Below are 19,185 nucleotides of genomic sequence, written 5' to 3' on the forward strand. Positions count from 1 at the left end.
TAGCGTAAACATCCTCCACCTTCTGCGCTATACGTGCAGTATAAAGACTGTAGCGGGCCTCTACTCACAACGCAAAAGAAACAGATGGAGCGGAAGCCCACCACACCATGTTCTAGACTCCATCTAACCTCATCTGAAATATATTCTGTACTTGACTGACTTCGGTGCGTTTCACGTCCCTTAGCCTATCTAGTCTTGCTTCTCCCGCTTCCCCTGAAGTGGGTTGACATGAGCATTGAGCATTACAGAACAGAGAGAAGGGGACCGTGTCAGAGGAGACCTCCCAGCACAGATTCTGTGGGAAAGTGAGGAGGAAACCCGAGAGCCCCAAATTCGTTCTCCCAGGTGTACAAGGACAAAGGAACCCCCCACTAGCCAAGTTGGCAAGACATCACGTCCACTCTGCAGGGTACACAGTGCACCCTCGAGGTAGGTGAGCAAATGAGAAACCCAAGCCGCCTCACGGCCTTTGCAGCCTCGCAGGTATCCTCCCGTCGGCTTGGAGCAGCCGGTTTCCCAGAGGCCCGCGGACTGCCCGGGAGGCACGCACCCACTCGGCGCCGCTGGTTGCCAGGAGACATGCCCAGCCACCTCCTCCAATCAGCAAGCACCTCTTTGCGTCCAATCACAGAAGCCAGAAGAGCGGTAGTCGGAGGTGAAAGGTCACTCTGCTATTTGGCGGCCATTTCTGTGGAAGCTACGCGGCCGGGACCCTGCTGTGGCTACTCCAGTCACGAGGGTCGGACGACAGCTGGGTCGGCGGCGAGTAGCCTGCAGCATTTGCCCACTACTGCAGCAGTAGTCGTCGCGATGGTAAGGAGAAAGTGCGGCCAGTGTCCCGTGAGAGAGAGAGGGCGGGTGACCAGCCTTGCCGGGCCTGGTGGTTGGTTCGCGCGTTCCCCATTCATCCGCGTGAGGCGCGGCGCGCCGGGTGGCCAGCCCCTTTCTCCCTGCTCTGGGTGTTTGAGGCGCGCTCTCCTTCCGAAGCGCTCCCCTCCCCAGGAGTGCCCCTGCCCCCTTCCCCGTCTTCTTCGTTTTGTATCCGAGCCTGAGGTGTCCTTGCTGCCTGGGGCCACAGGGCTGTGGTAAAAATGCAGCGGTTTTTCACGTCCCACTTAGCACACTCCACAATCCGCTTTCGTCCCGTGATGTTGGGGGGCCCTGCAGCCCTTTGGAATACAGAGTCCAGGCTTTGAGCATTCTCCTGTTCGTTTAGCAAAGCTTTACTGAGCGCCTGCCACCTGCCAGGGCCAGGTAACGTTCTAGGTGCTAGGAATATAGGGTAAAAAGTACTGATGCGGACCCTGCTCTAGGTTAACTCAGACAGTAATCAAACAACGATAAATACGTAATTTCGAATAACGTTAACTGCTGAGAAGGGAGCAAATAGGGTGCTGTGTGGGGGCGCCGTGGTGTTAGGAGAGGGGTTACAGATGGCATCCCTTGGAGGAGGGATTGAATCTGAAATCTAAGCGATATGAAATGCAGCCCCGTGAAGAGCAGGAGGAAGCGTGTGTACCTCAAGCTCAGGGAACAGGAGCACAGGCTCTGAGACCGGAAGGAACACCTGACTAGCTGGAGGAATTGAGAGAAAGCCACAGCCGCCTGCAAGGATAGTGGTCATGAGATAGGGTCGGGCAAGACCTCTTAGGCCGTTTTAGGAGGTCTGGGTTCCACTCCAAGTGCAGTTGGAAGCCATCGAAGCATTTTAAGCAGAGACGTGGTATGATAAAAATAATACTTGCCGTGTGGCTAATAAGTTGGAGAAAGACAAGAGTGAAAACTGGAGACCCATTTGAGATCACTGTGAATGTGCTTATTCTAGAGGGGTTTAGTAGCCAGGTTTCTTGGTTGTTTTTTCTTTGGGCCGATGAGTGAGCAGATGAGGAAAGGAAGAAAAGTCTGAATTCACTGGGGGTACTGAATTCACCGGTTTGCTGAATAAACAAACACAAAGTGACTGCCCATGTGTAGGGGGCACTGCAAAGTCAAAGAAGACGCAGTCCTAGCTCCTGGAATTCCGTTGAAGATCGTGGAGCATGGTCTGCCCCTGCCTCCTTCTGTGGCCTCAAACAAAACTAATTTGTGTGTCCCTGAGATCCCTTGTTGATTCACTCTTCCCTCCTTTTACATAGGTACCCCACCCCCCACCCCACCCCGCCAGATCAGCCCTTTTCCCTCTGGAAATACCTCTCATCCTTTAAAACAGAGGCATTACTTATTTCAGGCAACTCTTCCTTTTCTTTTAACCCCGGATTGTTTGATTGTTTGGTACCCTTGTACATAGCATATCTCCTCTTACTACATTGCAAAATAATTGTCTATTTGCATGTGTGTTGGCCCCGCCCCCTCCCACTGTGGGCCTGAGGACAGGGACTGTTACCTGCTTCTTTTTTTTTTTTTCTTTTTTCTGCCTTTACCGTTGTTTCTTTATGGCCTTGGAACAGTGAGTGATGTATATTAGGTGTTCAGTGTTCCTTAAGTGAACAATGAATACTTTTACAAGTCTTGATGGATTGAAGGTGAAATTGGCTAACTGGGTATTTAAATTTCTCTGATGCTCTTCAACAAAAGTGAAAATTATGTAATAATGTGAGAGGGAAACAAGAGTTTTGCTTCATTTGGATACAATAAAATATTGGTGATTTGATAGAGAAGAGAGTAGGTAATGGAAGCCAAACTACGGAAAAATAATCAGTTGGGTTCTTTTTTTGTTCTTTGTGCAGAGTTTGCCCCTCAATCCCAAACCTTTCCTCAATGGATTAACAGGAAAGCCAGTAATGGTGAAGCTGAAGTGGGGAATGGAGTACAAAGGCTACCTGGTGTCTGTAGATGGCTATATGAACATGCAGGTAAGCTGAAGAGTTACAAAGATCATTAAATTGTATTAATTTTTCTTCACCTGACTCCTCAGAGGTTTAGTGTGACGTACAAAGATGTAATTAATTTAACTGACAAGCACAGAGCAAAATTCAGGAATAAAGTCAAGGCCAAGGAGGGTGTTGTAACTGTGATAACTATGTATGAGACATATTAAAGCAAAATTCAAGCACGGATTTGACTCCTAGCGGTTAAAAGTAAGAAGAGCTCAGACATTTGATTCACAGTGCCATAAGACAGATACACTAGAGTTCGCAGAAGAAGCAAAACTTTTCCCAGCGCTTAGCTCTGAGAGAAACTTTTCCAGTGAAATTCTTAAGTCTTTTGATGAATGCTAAATGTACAACATCAAAAGTAATTTGATAAAAGCAATTCTTGAGGGAAAAGACAGACCGACCAAAAGAATTGATGAACTGGCTACTTGTCTGTTAAACTAGCTTCTGTAAATGTTTCAGCCAGGTTTTGTTTTTTGTTTTTAATTGAGGTAAAATATATATAGCACAAAATTTACCACTTGAACCATTTTCAGGTGTGCAACTCAGTGGCATTAACTGCATTCACATGGTTGTGCATCCATCACCATTATCCATTTCAAGAACTTTTTCATCATCCCAAAGGGAAACTCTGTACCCATTAAACAATAACTCCCCATTCCCTTTGCCTCCTGGTAAACACTGTTCTTTTTGTCTTTATTCTAGGAACCTCATATAAGTGGAATCCTACAATATTTGTCCTTGTGTCTGGCTTATTTCATTCAGCATGGTGTTTTCAGGGTTCATCCATGTTGTAGCATGTATCAGAATTTCATTCCTTTTTATGGTTGAAATATTCCATTGTGTGTAGCGGTCCCTCAGTATCCTTGGGGGATTGGTTCCAGGACCTGCCTGATATACTGAAATCCACAGATGCTTGAGTCCATACTTGGCCCTCCGTATCCGTGGTTCTGCACCAGTTTGTTCATGCGGTCTCAAACCTGTGTTGTTCAAGGGTCAACTCTACCTCATTTTAATCGTTCTTCTGTTGGTGAATATTTGAATTGTTTCCACCTTTTGACTGTTGTGAATAATTCAGTGAACGTAGGTGTACAAATACCAGTTAGAGTCTCTGCTTTCAGTTCTTTTGAGTCTGTATCCAGAAGTGGAATTGCTGGATCATACAGTAATTCTTTGTTTAATTTTTTGTGGAACTGCCAGGCTGTTTTCCACAGCAGCTGCACCATTTTACATTCCACCAACAATGTACAAGGGGTCCAGTTTCTTAACATCCTCACCAACACTTGTTATTTTCTGGGGTTTTTTTAAATAGTCATCCTAATGAGTGTGAAGTGGTGTCTCATTGTTTCGATTTGCATTTACTTAATGATTAGTGATGTTAAGATCTTTTTATGTGCTTATTGGTCATTTACATATCTTTGGAGAAATGCCTGTTCATGTCCTTTGTCCATTTTTAAATTGGGGTGTTTGGTTTTTTGTTGCTTAATTCAGTAGTTTTCAGCCAGGTTTTTGAAGAAAGAGTTTGAGGTTATATTTTCCTGAAGCACAGTTATTTATGTGACTGATTAATGGCTGATGAATGAATTTTAAAGGGTACCTAGATAGGTGGTCAAACCAATCGTGACTCCAAGTATTCCAAACTGGTAGTGCTGTAGGCAGAGTACTAATAGGAGCACTTGTAGGCCCAAAGCTTAGATTTTCCTTAATTTAAGAGTTTACCACCTGAACAGACAATGCTCAGGTCCCCAGAGTTCTTATAGAGCATGGTTTTGGCCTGGAAAATTCCCTAAGCAGGAATCATTTACCAAGGCCCTAGAGAAATTTGAAGACTATATCCATTGTGCTGAAAATGTTCCAGACTTAGATAGTGGTGATAATTACATAACTTTATGAATATACTAAAAACCACCGACTTGTATACTTTAAAAGAGAATTTTATAAGAATTATTTCTTATTAAAAGAAAGGAATAAAGAATACCCACGAAATATTTGGTTTTAGAAGTAATATAGCTTCCTAGTGAACCTGCCAGAGTTATGAAATGTATCTCTGAGTAACTAACCACATTGGTGATGCTTTTGAGTTTGTTCACTCAGTGAATATTTACTGAGAGCCCCTTATGTGCCTGGCACTGTGAATACACCAGTGAACAAAACAAAGTCCCTATCCTCAAGAAGTTTGTGTTTTAGTGATGGGAGATGGTAATATAATGTGATATGGTATCAGGTAATGATAGATGCTATGGAGAAAAAGAAAGCAGAAATGGAAGAGGGTGACAAGAGTATACAATATTAGATAGGATAGCCAGGGAAAGTCTCTGAGGAAGTAAATGTAAACAGAGACCAGAATTGAGTGAGCAGCTGAAGAGAGTGTTTGGGGAAGGAGCATCCCAATTTGAGGGAACAGCAAGTTGCAAAGGCTCTGCGGCAGAAACACGCTTTTTCTTTTCAAGGCACAACAAGAAGGTGAGGGCAGAGTGAGTTACAGGAAGTGTGATAGGAGGATTGGAATGGTAGTCATGGAAGACCTTGTAAGGGACTGTGAGAATTCTGGATTTTATTTAAAATGTGATCATATACAAACAGCTCATACAACTCAATATCAAAAAAAACAAAACAAAACCAGACAACCCAATCAAAAAATGGGCAGAAGACCTAAATAGACATTTCTCCAAAGAAGACATACAGATGACCAAAAGTCACATGAAAAGATGCTCAACATCACTAATTATTAGAAAAGTGCAAATCAAAACTACAATGAGGTATCACCTCACACTGGTCAGAAGGGCCGTCATTAAAAAGTCTACAAATAATAAATGCTGGAGAGGGTGTGGAGAAAAGGGAACCCTCCTACACTGTTGGAGGGAATGTAAATTGGTGGAGCCACTATGGGGAACAGTATAGAGATTCCTTAAAAAACTAAAAAATAGAGTTACCATATGACCCAGCAATCCCACTCCTGGGCACATATCTGGAGAAAACACTAATTCAAAAAGATACAGGCACCCCAGTGTTCATAGCAGCACTATTTATAATAGCCAAGACATGGAAGTAAAATGTCCATCAACAGATGAGTGAATAAAGAAGATGTGGTACATATGTATCACACACACACAATGGAATATTACTCAGCCATAAAAAGAATGCAGTAATGCCATTTGCAGCAACATGGATGGACCTAAAGATGATCATACTAAGTGAAGTAAGTCAGACAGAAAAAGGTAAATATCATATGATATCACTTAAATGTGGAATCTAAAAAATGATACAAATGAACTTATTTATAAAACAGAAACAGACTCAGAGACATAGAAAACAAACCTATGGTTACCAAAGGGGAAGGAGTGGGGAGAGAGAAATTAGGAGCTTGGGATTAACAGATACACACTGCTGTGTATAAAATAGATAAACAACAAGGACCCACTGTATAAACCAGGGAAATTTAACTATATTCAATATCTTATAATAACCTATAACGGAAAAGAATCTGAAAAATGTATGTGTAACTGAATTACTTTGCTGTGCACCTGAAACTAACACAGTATTGTAAATCAGCTATAGTTCAATTTTTTTAAAGTGTGGTAGAAGGTCTTTGGAGCATTATTATAATTTAGAAACCAGTTTAAATGTTGGTGTACATCTGCCAGAAATAATCACTTTAAAAAAAAATCAGTTGAGGGCTTCCCTGGTGGCGCAGTGGTTGAGAGTCCACCTGCCAATGTAGGGGATGCGGGTTCGTGCCCTGGTCCAGGAGGAGCCCACATGCCACGGAGCGGCTGGGCCCGTGAGCCATGGCCACTGAGCCTGCGCGTCCGGAGCCTGTGCTCCGCGGCGGGAGAGGCCACAACAGTGAGAGGCCCGCATACCGCAAAAAAAAAAAAAAATGATGTTAATACATTATTTCTGAGAGCTGTTGCATACAAAACTAATTGTTGGCAACAATTTCAGACAAAACCATATCCCCTGAGTATAAGAGGTTATTTTTTGTTCTCTATAGGAGAAGGAATAATATCCAGTAGCATTATTAATTCATTAACATGTTTTAAATGCCTTACCTTATATCCTCTCTAAGACCTATTTTTCTTTCCCTCTGCCCACTTGCCTAGTTAATGAAGGAAACTTCCCTGTTTCCTTTCTATCTTGTTCATTTCTTTTGTGAGTCCCAGTAGCACTGATTGTAATTTTTTTTAATTATAAGTAAAGTTTATTATCTTTATGTAAAAGGAAAGCTAAACATTTTTATGTAAAATTAGAAATAATAGAGTTCTCTAAAGTAACTATAAAGGTCACTGTTAATTAAACCTCCTCTTAAGAACTTATTTTTTTCCTGTTTATTAGCACATAATTTTTAAAAATTCTTATTCAGTTCTTTAGTTTGGTTGTTGACTAATATAAGAGTACTTGGTGTTTTAGCCATAGCTTTTGTACCCATTGGGTTCCTCAATATGATATAATGCTATTACTCTGAGAAAATTTAACGTCTGTTTCTTTAGACCTGAATTATTCACAGCTTATTCATAAATTGGAGACTGTCTTCCTTGACATGTTGTTTTAATGTTTAATAGAAAGAAATATTACATTATTGAGATATTTAAAAAATTGTGTTGAAACGAGCTTTATTATATATCAGTTCTACATCTATTAATGTTAACTTTACTGAATGTTTATATGAAACCAAAAAGTACTACAGTAGTAATAGAAAGCTAATCTTCTAATTATCGTAGGTAAATGTGAGTCGTTGGTACCGAAAGGTCTCAGTTAATAAGTTCTCTCACCAATATTAGGTGTATAATACTATTTTCCTCTTGTGTGATTATACTAATATATTTTCTTTTTATTTAAAGCTTGCAAACACAGAAGAATACATAGATGGAGCATTATCTGGACATCTGGGTGAAGTTTTAATAAGGTAACAAAACATCAGTAGTTTATATAAGGAGTTACTGGTGAGCAGTAAAAATACCTGTTTAAATAAACTATTAGTGCCCCAATCTCAGAATTACTTTTTGTTAATCACTATTAATTTAACATAACATTCTACATCTAGACTTCAAGATTCTTGAAATTGTTAAACTTGTCAAAGCAGATTTAAATATTTTGGAGTTGTTCATTCTTAAGGTTTTTCTAGTGTTGATATTAAACTTTCTAGGTCTTAACTGTACCTTTTTCAGTGGTTTTAGTTGCAAGAGCTTGGTTTTGAATTTTAGGTGGGTCTGGCTGCTATTAGGGATTCGTATTACACTTATTTTCTAGAACTAGCTTCACATCTCCAAATTCTAGTTATTATTCCCTTTGGAAGATCATAAAGATACCATTTTATAACAACCGCATGGTATAAAAATGAGTGTCATGTGCTCTTTAACAAACCAAGGTAAATTTTTTTTAAAAAGAAATGTATTGTAATTTTAGCATTAATATTTTTGGAATGAAAAAATCTAATAAAAGTAGTAATTCAGATCTTACATGGTTTCTTGTTGGAACAACAAAATGGACTGTTTTTCTGTTTACAGGTGTAATAATGTCCTTTATATCAGGGGTGTTGAAGAAGAAGAAGAAGATGGGGAAATGAGAGAATAGCATCTTTCGGGGGGAATTTTTTTTATATATATTTGTAGACAATAAAGATTTGTTTGTTTTTCAACTTGACTGTGAGCTATTCATATTCAGATATTTACATGCAGAGCTCAAATGTTGAAACAGTTGAAAAGTTATTCACAGAACTAATGCTTTAAAAGCCACCCAACTTTATTCAAGTTGGTTTTCATGTAAGCCCAATGCTGTATTTTTTTTCTATAAGAGAAATTTATTTATATGCTCTATAAATGTTTATGAAAGTCAATTTTAGCCCTCGTAATTGTATATTAACTGAGACCTTTTAAAAGCAACTGTTTCTTTTAAAGTTATTTTTGAGCCACTTTTGACACATAAAGTTAAATATTTTCTTAGCGTTAATATAGACTGTATTATTTTACTTAGTAGTCAGAAAATTACATGTTAATTCTGTATCAATGTGAGCTAAATGATATGCACATTACAGCTAAAATTGAAACATCACCTGAAAATTAAAATGGTTTTGAGTATAGAACACAACAGAAATTGTGAACTGACATTTAGGCTGAAGACATGGTTTGTTCACTTAAGAGAATTAAGTTTTCTGAACAGAACCCCTTGATGTGAATTAAAAATCAGTCTCATGGTTGGTTATGTCTCATTTTGTTCTCATGAGAACATAATCTAGTAGTTTTCATTTAAGTTTTAAACTCCTCAAATCAATATTTTAGAGTTGCACATTGTTAAAATATATACTCCACAGGGATAAAGTTTACACTATGAACTTTCCTGTGGACTAGTTGAAAAAAAAAAAGATTATTTAAAGTCTTATGTTGTCAGAATGCCATTATTGCACTTAAATGGTTATTCACCGTACAGTTACATCAGTAAGGTCACTATGGATGTGTATCCCCACCTGGGACAACAGAAAGTATAAATGTTCAGCTATATAGAATAATGGTTAGGATATGGATAATAAAGGTCTTCAACAAAAGAAAATAACTCCCATTTCCAATCCTAAGAGCCTTTTAGAGTAAGGACCTGTCTTCCTGAAATTGGTTAGGCCTGCGTGTGGGGCAGAATATTGCCATTACTGAAAAGCAAAAATCTACAAAATATGCCTAAAGCATTCTGGTTATAAATGTCTTACTGCTGCTATTCAAGTGAAAAAATATTCTTCCTCCAGTGATTTTGTTCTTGTATCCTTGACTAAAAGTAGTTCACGTTTGTTACCAGGTGGAGGTTTTGAGCAGTAGATAAGTTGTCTTCCCAGCTGAAACAAAAGAAAAAGTACTTAATATTTTCATATAACCATTTTCTATTGAAGTGTAACTAAAATACTAATATTAACTTGATTTTTCTGAAGAATAATATAGTTTAAAATAGTAAATAATAATCCCAATTACAAAGGGATTGATAACCTAATGGATGTCCAAATGCAGGCAAAGTTAAGTAACGAATGGAGCACCATGGTATGCAGAAGACAGGGCAGTTAGGTTTTATGGGGAAGTGGGAGGATTTAGATAAAGTCATCAGATAGCTTGTGTTTCAGATATGCTAAGCTTAGAGAAACTCCATGTTTGAGGCCAACACTTCATTTCTCAGCAACTGCCATAGCTAATTTCTACTCCACTGGTTGGAAGAGATCACTTTCCTCTGCTAAGCAACAGCTGACTGGCATTTAAAAATCCTGTTAAACAAAAAAAAAAAACCTGAGAAAACCATGTACTATTTTCTTAGGCACTAGAAATCCTGTTGGCTCTTGGTCCCACCAGGAGAGGCTTAGGGATACCCCAGTTCATACCTATTTATTCTTTCTGGAACATATACTCAAGTATATCATACTAATCTTTCTCTTTGAGTCTTTTCTCCCCCTTCTCCTTATTCATTTATTTATTTTTTGTTTTGCCTTTATATCTGAATTTGTATAAATTAAATGGATAAGAAAACTGTTCTGTTGGACATGAAATTTGATGGGACGTTTCCATTGTGCCTCAAAAGGGGCACCAACCCTGTGTGTGACTGTCCCCTGCATTGCAGAACGTTTGACATTCCTGACTCCAGGGAACTAAATAGCACTAGCAATCCTCCCCTCATTATAACAACAAAAATATCCGTAGAGGACTGGAATCCTTGAATTCCTTTCCTAATGCCACATTTTTCCCCCCCACTGGTGATGATCTCCTTTGATAACCTTTGTTATTAATTTCTGTCTGAGAAAATTGCCAGTGATGAAATGTCCTAAATGTCCTCTGAAAGAGTAAAATCTTCTTTCAGAGGTCTTCATACATTGTTGACTTGTCAACATTCTTTCTCCAGTTTTCTTCCAGATTTAGTTTTCATTCTCATTTTTAGTCTGTTAATTCAGTAAGCATTTATTGAGTGTCCACTATGTGCCAGGCATTGGGGATACAAAGGTCATAAAACTCATTCATGGTCTAAAAGGAAAGATGGATATATTAAAAAATAATCACTTTAATTTGGTGAGTTTAGTAAATAATAGTATATACATGTAGCAGGGTGATGAATGGTTAATTCTCTCTTAGAAGAAGAGAAGTTAGGTCTTCATAGGCAGAGTTGAACTAGATAAGTACAGACCCTTTTAAAGATGAAATGCTTATTTAAATAAAATTAATCATCACTTTTTGACATAGTACATATTAACAGTTACCATACTGCAGAACTTTAAGTACTTACCTCAAAGGCTGGTTGTGAGGCACAGAAGCATTCACTATAGGTTAGCTGTGACTATGGTGAGAATCAATGTCCATATTAGCTTTGCAGATAACTATGAGATTGCCTTCCTGGAATATACTTCAGACTCTAGCTCAGAGGAGGGAGAGTGGCATATAGAAACAAAAGGCCCTTCACACCCAGGGGGAGTCATAGACCACATGCACTCTGTGACTGCCCAATTCTAAACTTATTGAACAGGTAATCTTAAAATATGAAGAACCTTGGCTTCTGGTCAGATTCTGCTGCTAAATCTGAAGTGACTCTGGGTAAATTATTTTAACTTCAACTATAAGTCTAATTATTTTTACAGTGTGAGGATTAAAAGACCCTTCCAGTAATAATGTAATTCACTTACTATTATTTTTTTAATTCTTTAGTTTCAGGGCACCTGGAGCTAAAGAAAAAGAGGAGAGGGGAGAGTTTTCTTTTACCAAAAAGTTAGTCTAATGGAGAACTGTAGAACCAGTAATTTGAATCATTCTAAAAGTAGCAAGGAACCAGAGAGAGATCAATTTTAGCTGTTAGCAATCTTACTGAAGTTTAACCTGGATAAATTAGATGAGTTAGGTATTTTGTTTTTGTACTGCAGAAGCCCTCACACATTGATGTAGTGGAACCTATTAATAACAAAACACAAACCTTGTTCTTTGGTTGTGCTACTGCTCTTTCCAGAGCAGCTTTTAGCCTTTCCTCCTGGTGTTTTTGTTTTTCTTTCACTTTCTCTTCACGCAGCCTGTCAAGAGGGGAAGACATTGTCCTAACTATAAATCACAGAAAGTAAAAAAGACCTACATCATTACTATTTGGTAAAGAATTATCTAAATATTATAAAGTTTCCTTTAAGGTTAAATGAAAATAATACTTCATCTTCACCCAAATCTATGGGTTTTGAATATTCAGGTGAAATTTCAACAACAAATCCTGTTTGTGTTGAAATGGGAAGAAAATGCCTGTCACCATTTTGGAAGAAGTAAAATCTATCCAAATCTTGGTCTAAAACAAGCACCTCAGCAAAGCTTTCTCATCTGCATTTACAGTTCAGTACTTCGCAGTTAATCCGTATGGCGGCCACTTGAATTAATTTCCAGCTATTTCCCCCTCTTTTTAAACCTTTTTATTGAAGTATAATGTGCAGAAAAGTACACAGATCACAAGTGTATATAGTTCAATGGATAACCACAAAAACATACTTTCCAGCAAATCTTTTTGAATGTTATCCTCAAATTAAGGCCAAGAAATAGTATTTATCTTTGTTCTCTTTAGGGTTGTTATGAGGATAAAATTAAATTAGCTGACTTATGCAAACTCTCTAGTCCAATGCCTGGTGCAGAATAACCACTGGACAAGTGATAGCTTTTTTATGGCTGTATATAATTATCAATGTAACATTCACTGAACATTTTTTATGCAAAATTAGGTGTTACGTTAGGTGCCTCCAAACCATGGGAAAAATCCAGTAAAATTCTTTTGATAAGAATGATAAGTAATTGGAATTAGATTCATGTATCGCTACTGGAAATAGTAGTAATTACAAGATGCAAATAAATGCTCTTAGTGTAATTAGTCAAAGGTTGTCTTCTGGAAGGAGTGATCTTTCATTTATGATTTCTTAAAAAATTTGCTTCATATTCAATAAAATCCCATCAGGATCACCTTAATATATTCTGGACTTTGTTTTTATATGGAGGAAACAATATCCCCCCCACCCCAGTAATGTAAGCAGTAACAAAGTATCTAATATTAATGGCTACTATTTGAGTACTTACTATATGCCAAGCATGCTTTAGCGCTTTTACATAGATTATTTAATTTAATCCTCACAACAACCCTGTGAGATAAGTTCCATTATTACTGCCATTTTACAGATAAGGAAACTGAAACTTAAGAGAGGTTGTGTGGCCTGCCTAAGGTCACAAAAGTTGTGAATGGCAGAATCTGGATTGAACCCAGGCAGGTCAGCTCTAATGCCCATGCTCATAGCCATAGTTCTAGTATGCCTGCCAACATGTTTTTTTGCTATAACGTGAATATTATTCCACCTATAAGCATTCTCTATATGCTACATTATACTAGGGATCATATTATATTTATAATAGTCATTGCCTCAAAGGTAGTATGTACATAAAATCCTTATTTAACTTGGTATGGAAATCTGCAAATCAGTGGATTCTCTGGGAAAGGCCCCAAGCTAGGCAAAGATGTGGGGACGTGGGAGCTGGGCAGGGGTGGAGGTGAGGGTGGTGGTATGTGTCCCAGGGATGATAATCCTCGTGAGATTATCTTGAGGAATAAATGAGTTAATGAGTAAATAGGATGTATGTAAGTGTTGGCAGTTAGGAACTGAGGAAAACCCTCATTACATGGCTCTAACTTTCAAACAATTCCTTCATAGATTGAGTCTCCCTGTAGTTTTCCAGTGAAAGGCTCCTGATTCTAGTCTTGGGCCCTTCACCACAAGTATAATTCTCCTTCTACATTATAGCCCTTTGAAAATTTTCATGTAAGTGGTGAATATTCACTCTGAAAATTCACTTTTTCAGTCTAGAAGGACCGCTTGCCCATCCGAAACTATGTCATTTGCCCCTGATGAACTGTCCTTCACAGTGCTTGTTTTACCATTGATAACGAGATATTTATTTTGTAAGAATATGGATGTTATGCGTCTCCACACTAAATAGTAGCTCCATGAGGAGGGCAGGGCTGGGTTTGATTCCACTGTGTGTCTATATGGATATAATAGAGACTTGCCATATAACAGACTTCCTTAATGTGTGTGGAATCCAAGCAAAAACAGCTTCTCATTAAGTCTTTCACTACCTTTGTATCATAAGACAGTGACTGTACTTTTGCCGTCGTTCTGTTTCATCCTCTCAATTGCCTCCACGTTTTCTTTGGGAACGGATTCAATGAGATCACTCAGTTCCACCAGGCGAGACTCTACTTTTACCAACTTTTGAACTGGGTTGAGGCTGCCAACCTCAGCATCTCCAATGCAAACTTTGTATACTTGATTAATTTTTTTACTAAGAGAGTCTATCAGTTTTTCCTGAGGTTGAGAAGAAAAGGAGAGCAGAAAACATAAAATTTCATTACTATTTTCTTGTTCATTCAATAAACATAAAATTCCCTTTTACTATATTGTAATGAAAAAGGCTTTTATGTTCTTCTAAATATTTCCTTTTTTTTTTTTTTTTTTTTTTTCGGTACACGGGCCTCTCACTGTTGTGGCCTCTCCTGTTGCGGAGTACAGGCTCCGGACGCACAGGCTCAGCGGCCATGGCTCATGGGCCCAGCCGCTCCACGGCACGTGGGATCTTCCCGGACCGGGGCACGAACCCGTGTCCCCTGCATCGGCAGGCAGACTCTCAACCACTGCACCACCAGGGAAGCCCTAAATATTTCCTTTTTTAAAAGAAAAACTTTAATACAACATAGAACAGTGAGAAAATGCAGCATTGAATTTATATTATAATTTATAGTCAGATCATTACTATAGTAACACCTTGGATTATTTTCTTTAAAAATATTTCAGTCTGGGTATAAAAAGTAACTTAATAGGACAGATTGTCTTTTTGCTTGAATGTTTTTGTGTATCATTCCCATTCAGGTAGACACTACATAAACATTTTAAATCCTTTTTTTCCCCACTCTAATACATTTCCTAGCAGCACAGTGTGTGAGCTCCCTTTTTTGCACTTACTATTCTATTTGCTAAAACTATAATCCTGTATGATAGTTATTTGCATACACGCCTTATATCCCTTCCTAGACTGTAAGCACCTGGAAGGCAGGAGCTATTTCTTATTTTTACACTTATATCTAAAGCGGCACCTTGCACATAACTGTGCACTTAATAAATGTTTGCTGAATAAATGAATGCATTCTCTAAGAGGAAAAAAAAAGTTACAAGCAAACAGATTCCTAAGCTGGCCTATAAAACCTTTTGAGGAGTTTTCATTCTCTCCACTGGGAAGCCATTGTAGTACTCTAGTCTTAAGCAGAGGCCTAGGCCAAACCTTGCTGATCCCTGTACCTGGCCACTGTGCCGTTTTAACTGTTGGTAGAGGTGCTCGAGCTTGTAGGTAACATGTTTCGGGACCGTAAGGAAACTCCTTCTGTCTCTCCACTGTGTACCCGGCGTTCGCGGATAAAAGGATCTCAGTAAACTTCTGGGCAAAGTAAATCGTTCTCCAGGTAGCATCCTGCCCCCATTACTGCTTCTGCTCAGGAAGATGAGAATCACCATAAAGCCAAGGACAAATAATACTCAAGACAGATGTAGCTCCAGGAGCCATGGGAGACCCCTCCTGAAACCACAGACTCATTCCAGAGCCACCAACACTTAATTACAAGTCAAGATCTGTTACCAATAGTTTACTTCAAACAGCTTGTCTGTCCCACTTCCTAGTTTAACAAGCTTTCTGATGGTCCTGTTTGCCATAAAGTCCCCCGTTTTTCTTCTGAAGTAACACTTACTGTATTCCCTATTTATATTTAAAACATGCTTCTAGGAAATTTGGAGAAATACAAAATAATGTAAAAGGAAAAAGTAAAAAAGAGCAAAAGCCCTATTTGCCATAAAGCTTCTTTTTTTCTTTCCCTTTCTAAATAACATTTATTGTATTCCCTCTTTATATTAACACATTCCTTTTAGAAACTTTAGATATATAGAAAAATATAAAAGGAAAACAGTATAAGTAACTCATCAAGGGGCTAAAATATTGTACTTGGATAAAAAAAAAATTACTGCAGTGTGGGTCATTAAAAATATATATTCTGGGCTTCCCTGGTGGCGCAGTGGTTGAGAGTCCACCTGCCGACGCAGAGGACACGGGTTCGTGCCCCGGTCCGGGAAGATCCCACATGCCACGGAGCGGCTGGGCCCATGAGCCATGGCCACTGAGCCTGCGTGTCCGGAGCCTGTGCTCCGCAACGGGAGAGGCCACAACAGTGAGAGGCCCGCGTACCGCAAAAAAAAAAAAAAATATATATATATATATATATATATATATATATATTCTGAGAAAACATCTTTAATATGAGAATGATTAGTAGTTGATGGAAGTTTTGTAGGGAAACCTCTTGAACACTTAGAGCTTTAGAGATGGATGGGTAGCGACCTTTCAGCATGTCTTGTTTTCTTTTTAAGTTCTGCCTGTCAAACAGGAGAGGAAAAGACAAAGAGAGATTTTTATTAAGATAACAAGTTAAGAACAGTGTAAGAAGTAGGATTGGGGAATGAGGTTAAAGAAAATACTCATGTATGAAAAAGAGATTGAGGGCCTGGCCCAACAGAGCAGAAGGACAAGGAAAAAGGGAGCTCAAGGCACAGGCCTACAGATGACAGAGAAGTAAAGTATCAGTCCATCCCTGGAGCTGCCACCAGATGGCGGGCCCAGCCCAGAGCACCTCGGAGGAGGGGTGGCCAAGAGAGGCTGCAAGAAGTGGGAGGAGCTGCCGCTTCCTGCTGAGTAGCGGGACAGGGTCGTGACAGGACCGTGAAAGGCTGAATACTGGATACGAACTCTGGATGCCTTCAGCAGTGAATGAGAAGTGATCTGACCAGAGCAATGTTTAGGAGAAATAGTTGTATCACAACTGGATAGGCGAGGGGGTAGATGTCTAGATGACCTTTAAAGTCCTTTCCAACTCAAGGATTCTGTAATTCTAACCCATGTTATCTTCTGCTGAGTGCTGACTGTAAACAACGTTCGCAATTGAACTTGATAGCTCCCTGTGCCCAAGAACAATAAAACGAGAGATGAGGATGTTCTGCAAATTGAACAACGGAATAGCTTACATTCCATTTCATGTTCGATAAACAAACAACCGCACAAAACAATATGTATGAATCTCACCAACATAATGTTGAGAGAAAGAAACCAGACAAGCTGGACATATTACATGATTCCATTTATATAAAGTTCAAAAACATGAAAGCTAATCGATGGTGAGAGAAGTCAAGATAGTGGTCATCTTGGGTATATGGTAGAGACTGGAACGGGGCATGCGGGAGGCTTCTGGAGGTGGTAATGGTGTGTTCACCTTGAGGAAATTCCTTGAGAGATACACTTAGGATCTGTGCACTTTTCAATATTACATTATAGTTGAGTTTAAAATTTTATTTTAAAAGTAAAATATTGAATCAAGGAAAATGTTTTTAGGGGATTAAGTACAGTTAAGAGTGTGGAAATTTTGAAAGAATAAAATACTCATAGCTCCAAAATACCTATGATAATTTATGAATATCAAAATTAGACACAGCTATGCTTATTCACTCATAAAGGATTATGTTTTGCACATTTCAACATATGAAAAGAATGGGAGTGGGGAAGCTGGAAAATTCTTAGAAAAGAATACTTTCCCCTGCCAATTGTCCTGCTCTGCCTGTGCTTCTCTGCCCCAACATTTCACATTTTTGGGAGACACTGTGAATTATTAGCTCCATTTTCCCAGAGTATATAATACACGGATGCCAAAATTACACTTGTGACCCAAATGTCATAGTCTTTAAAAAAGTAATTTTCAGATCGATTCTATCTTCTCCATTTAGGGCTCTGGTTGCTTCAAAGTTTGAGTATTGAAATGCCACTTTTTTCCATAGCCACCCTAAATTTGGATGAAAGGGGCTTGGTGGAGGGCACGGGGAGATACCACTGATATTTACCTGACATTTTTCATGTTAATCAGTTACGGAATTATTTAAAACAGAATTGAAGGGTGGAAACAACCCAAGTGTCTGTCAACAGATGAATGGATAGATAAATTGTGGTATAAAAATACAGCGGAATATTATTTGGCTGTAAAAAGGAATGAAATTCTGACGCATGCTACAGCATGGATGAACCTTGAAAACATGCTAAGTGAAATAAGCCATAAACAGAGGTCCAGATACTGTATGCTTCCATATATATGAGGCAACTTTATAGAGACAGAAAGTAGAACAGAGGTTACCAGAAGCTGGAAGGTGGGGGAATGGGGAATTATTGTTTCATGGGTACAGAGTTTCTGTTTGGGATGATGAAAAATTCTGTAAATAGATAATGGTGATGCTTATGCAATATTGCAAATATACTTAATGCCACTGAGTTGTACGCTTAACATGGTTAAATTGTAAATTTTATGTTATGTATATTTTACCACAATTTAAAAATGTTAAAAAAAAAAAAACCCAGCATTGAAGAACTGAGAGGTGGCTGTCATCACACTTCCTGCTCTGGCAGTGCACAGTCCTATCCCCTCCTACCTCCGGGCGTTATGCCACCCTAGGAAATGTGGGCTGTGAAGGAGCCATAAACAGGTTTGTCTTTTATAACCCTGCCCACCTATGGGCAGAGGAGCACAGTCATCTTCTGATAGAGTCCCCTTAAATCTACCTCTGTTTGAAAATCAAGTTCATAACTATAATTGTGATATTAGTCTCACATATGAGTTTTGAATTTTATTCATTGGAGATTTTTACAAGAAAACCAATGTTAGCTGGAGTTTGTTATGGGTTTTAAAACTAACCTAATCATCCATTGAACAAACATTTATTGAGCACTTACTTTATGAGGACACTAAACTTAGCTGACTAGATAGGGTAAGACAATCCCTACCCTGGGGTTTGCGTGGAGCTGGGAGAAACCAGCACACAAACAGATAAGCACACGTGGATCTATGCAGACCCGAAAGAGGCCACAATCTGTTACAAGCTCACTGTTGGGAAGACAATTCCTTTCAGTGCTGATTCAGTGATTCCTCTGTTAATTATTTGCCCCTCAAATTAATACCAAAATGATCACAGGTAGTGAACTACTTCACATGTATGGTAATATGTATACTGACTAAAAGAAATGTATTTATAGGCGGGGAAATCTCAGCATCATACTTTGTAACATTTTAAGAGAACTCCAATGCCAATTTGAATGCTTTCTATCTACTGTGTAAATAACCTATTACATATTGACAAGGTAATTAATTCCAAGCTGCTTTCCAGGCTCTACCATCAACCTGGGACTTGTGGTTTGCTTTAATTCCCCTATTCCAA

General features: G+C 38.8%; 2 protein-coding genes across 2 annotated transcripts in view; one reads left to right on the plus strand and one right to left on the minus strand.

Annotated features, from left to right (window-relative positions):
• The first annotated feature begins 684 nt into the window (after nt 1-684).
• Nucleotides 685-8,511, plus strand: SNRPF (small nuclear ribonucleoprotein polypeptide F). The gene is made up of 4 exons (XM_079715744.1): nt 685-813; nt 2,727-2,852; nt 7,715-7,779; nt 8,381-8,511. Exons 1-4 carry the CDS (start codon nt 811-813, stop codon nt 8,445-8,447), a joined length of 261 nt encoding a protein of 86 aa, XP_079571870.1. The 5' UTR covers nt 685-810; the 3' UTR covers nt 8,448-8,511.
• A 1,068-nt stretch (nt 8,512-9,579) lies between these two features.
• The window catches only part of CCDC38 (coiled-coil domain containing 38), a gene marked incomplete at both ends in the record, with an annotated part of 46,474 nt that continues 36,868 nt past the window's right edge, over nt 9,580-19,185 (minus strand). Inside the window, 6 exon segments of the mRNA XM_079714244.1 lie at nt 9,580-9,693; nt 11,796-11,917; nt 14,001-14,202; nt 15,190-15,265; nt 15,267-15,367; nt 15,371-15,376. Of these exon segments, the coding sequence (XP_079570370.1) occupies nt 9,580-9,693; nt 11,796-11,917; nt 14,001-14,202; nt 15,190-15,265; nt 15,267-15,367; nt 15,371-15,376 (621 nt within the window).

The sequence above is a fragment of the Hyperoodon ampullatus genome (assembly GCF_949752795.1).
Source record: "Hyperoodon ampullatus genome assembly, chromosome: 11".
NCBI classification, from domain to species: Eukaryota; Metazoa; Chordata; class Mammalia; order Artiodactyla; family Ziphiidae; genus Hyperoodon; species Hyperoodon ampullatus.

Bases quoted from the DNA above. Each gene is read 5' to 3' on its own strand.
- SNRPF (XM_079715744.1), top strand. The intron at 2,853-7,714 runs GTAAGCTGAAGA...TTTTATTTAAAG, and splicing joins ATGGCTATATGAACATGCAG to CTTGCAAACACAGAAGAATA. The intron at 7,780-8,380 runs GTAACAAAACAT...TTCTGTTTACAG, and splicing joins CTGGGTGAAGTTTTAATAAG to GTGTAATAATGTCCTTTATA.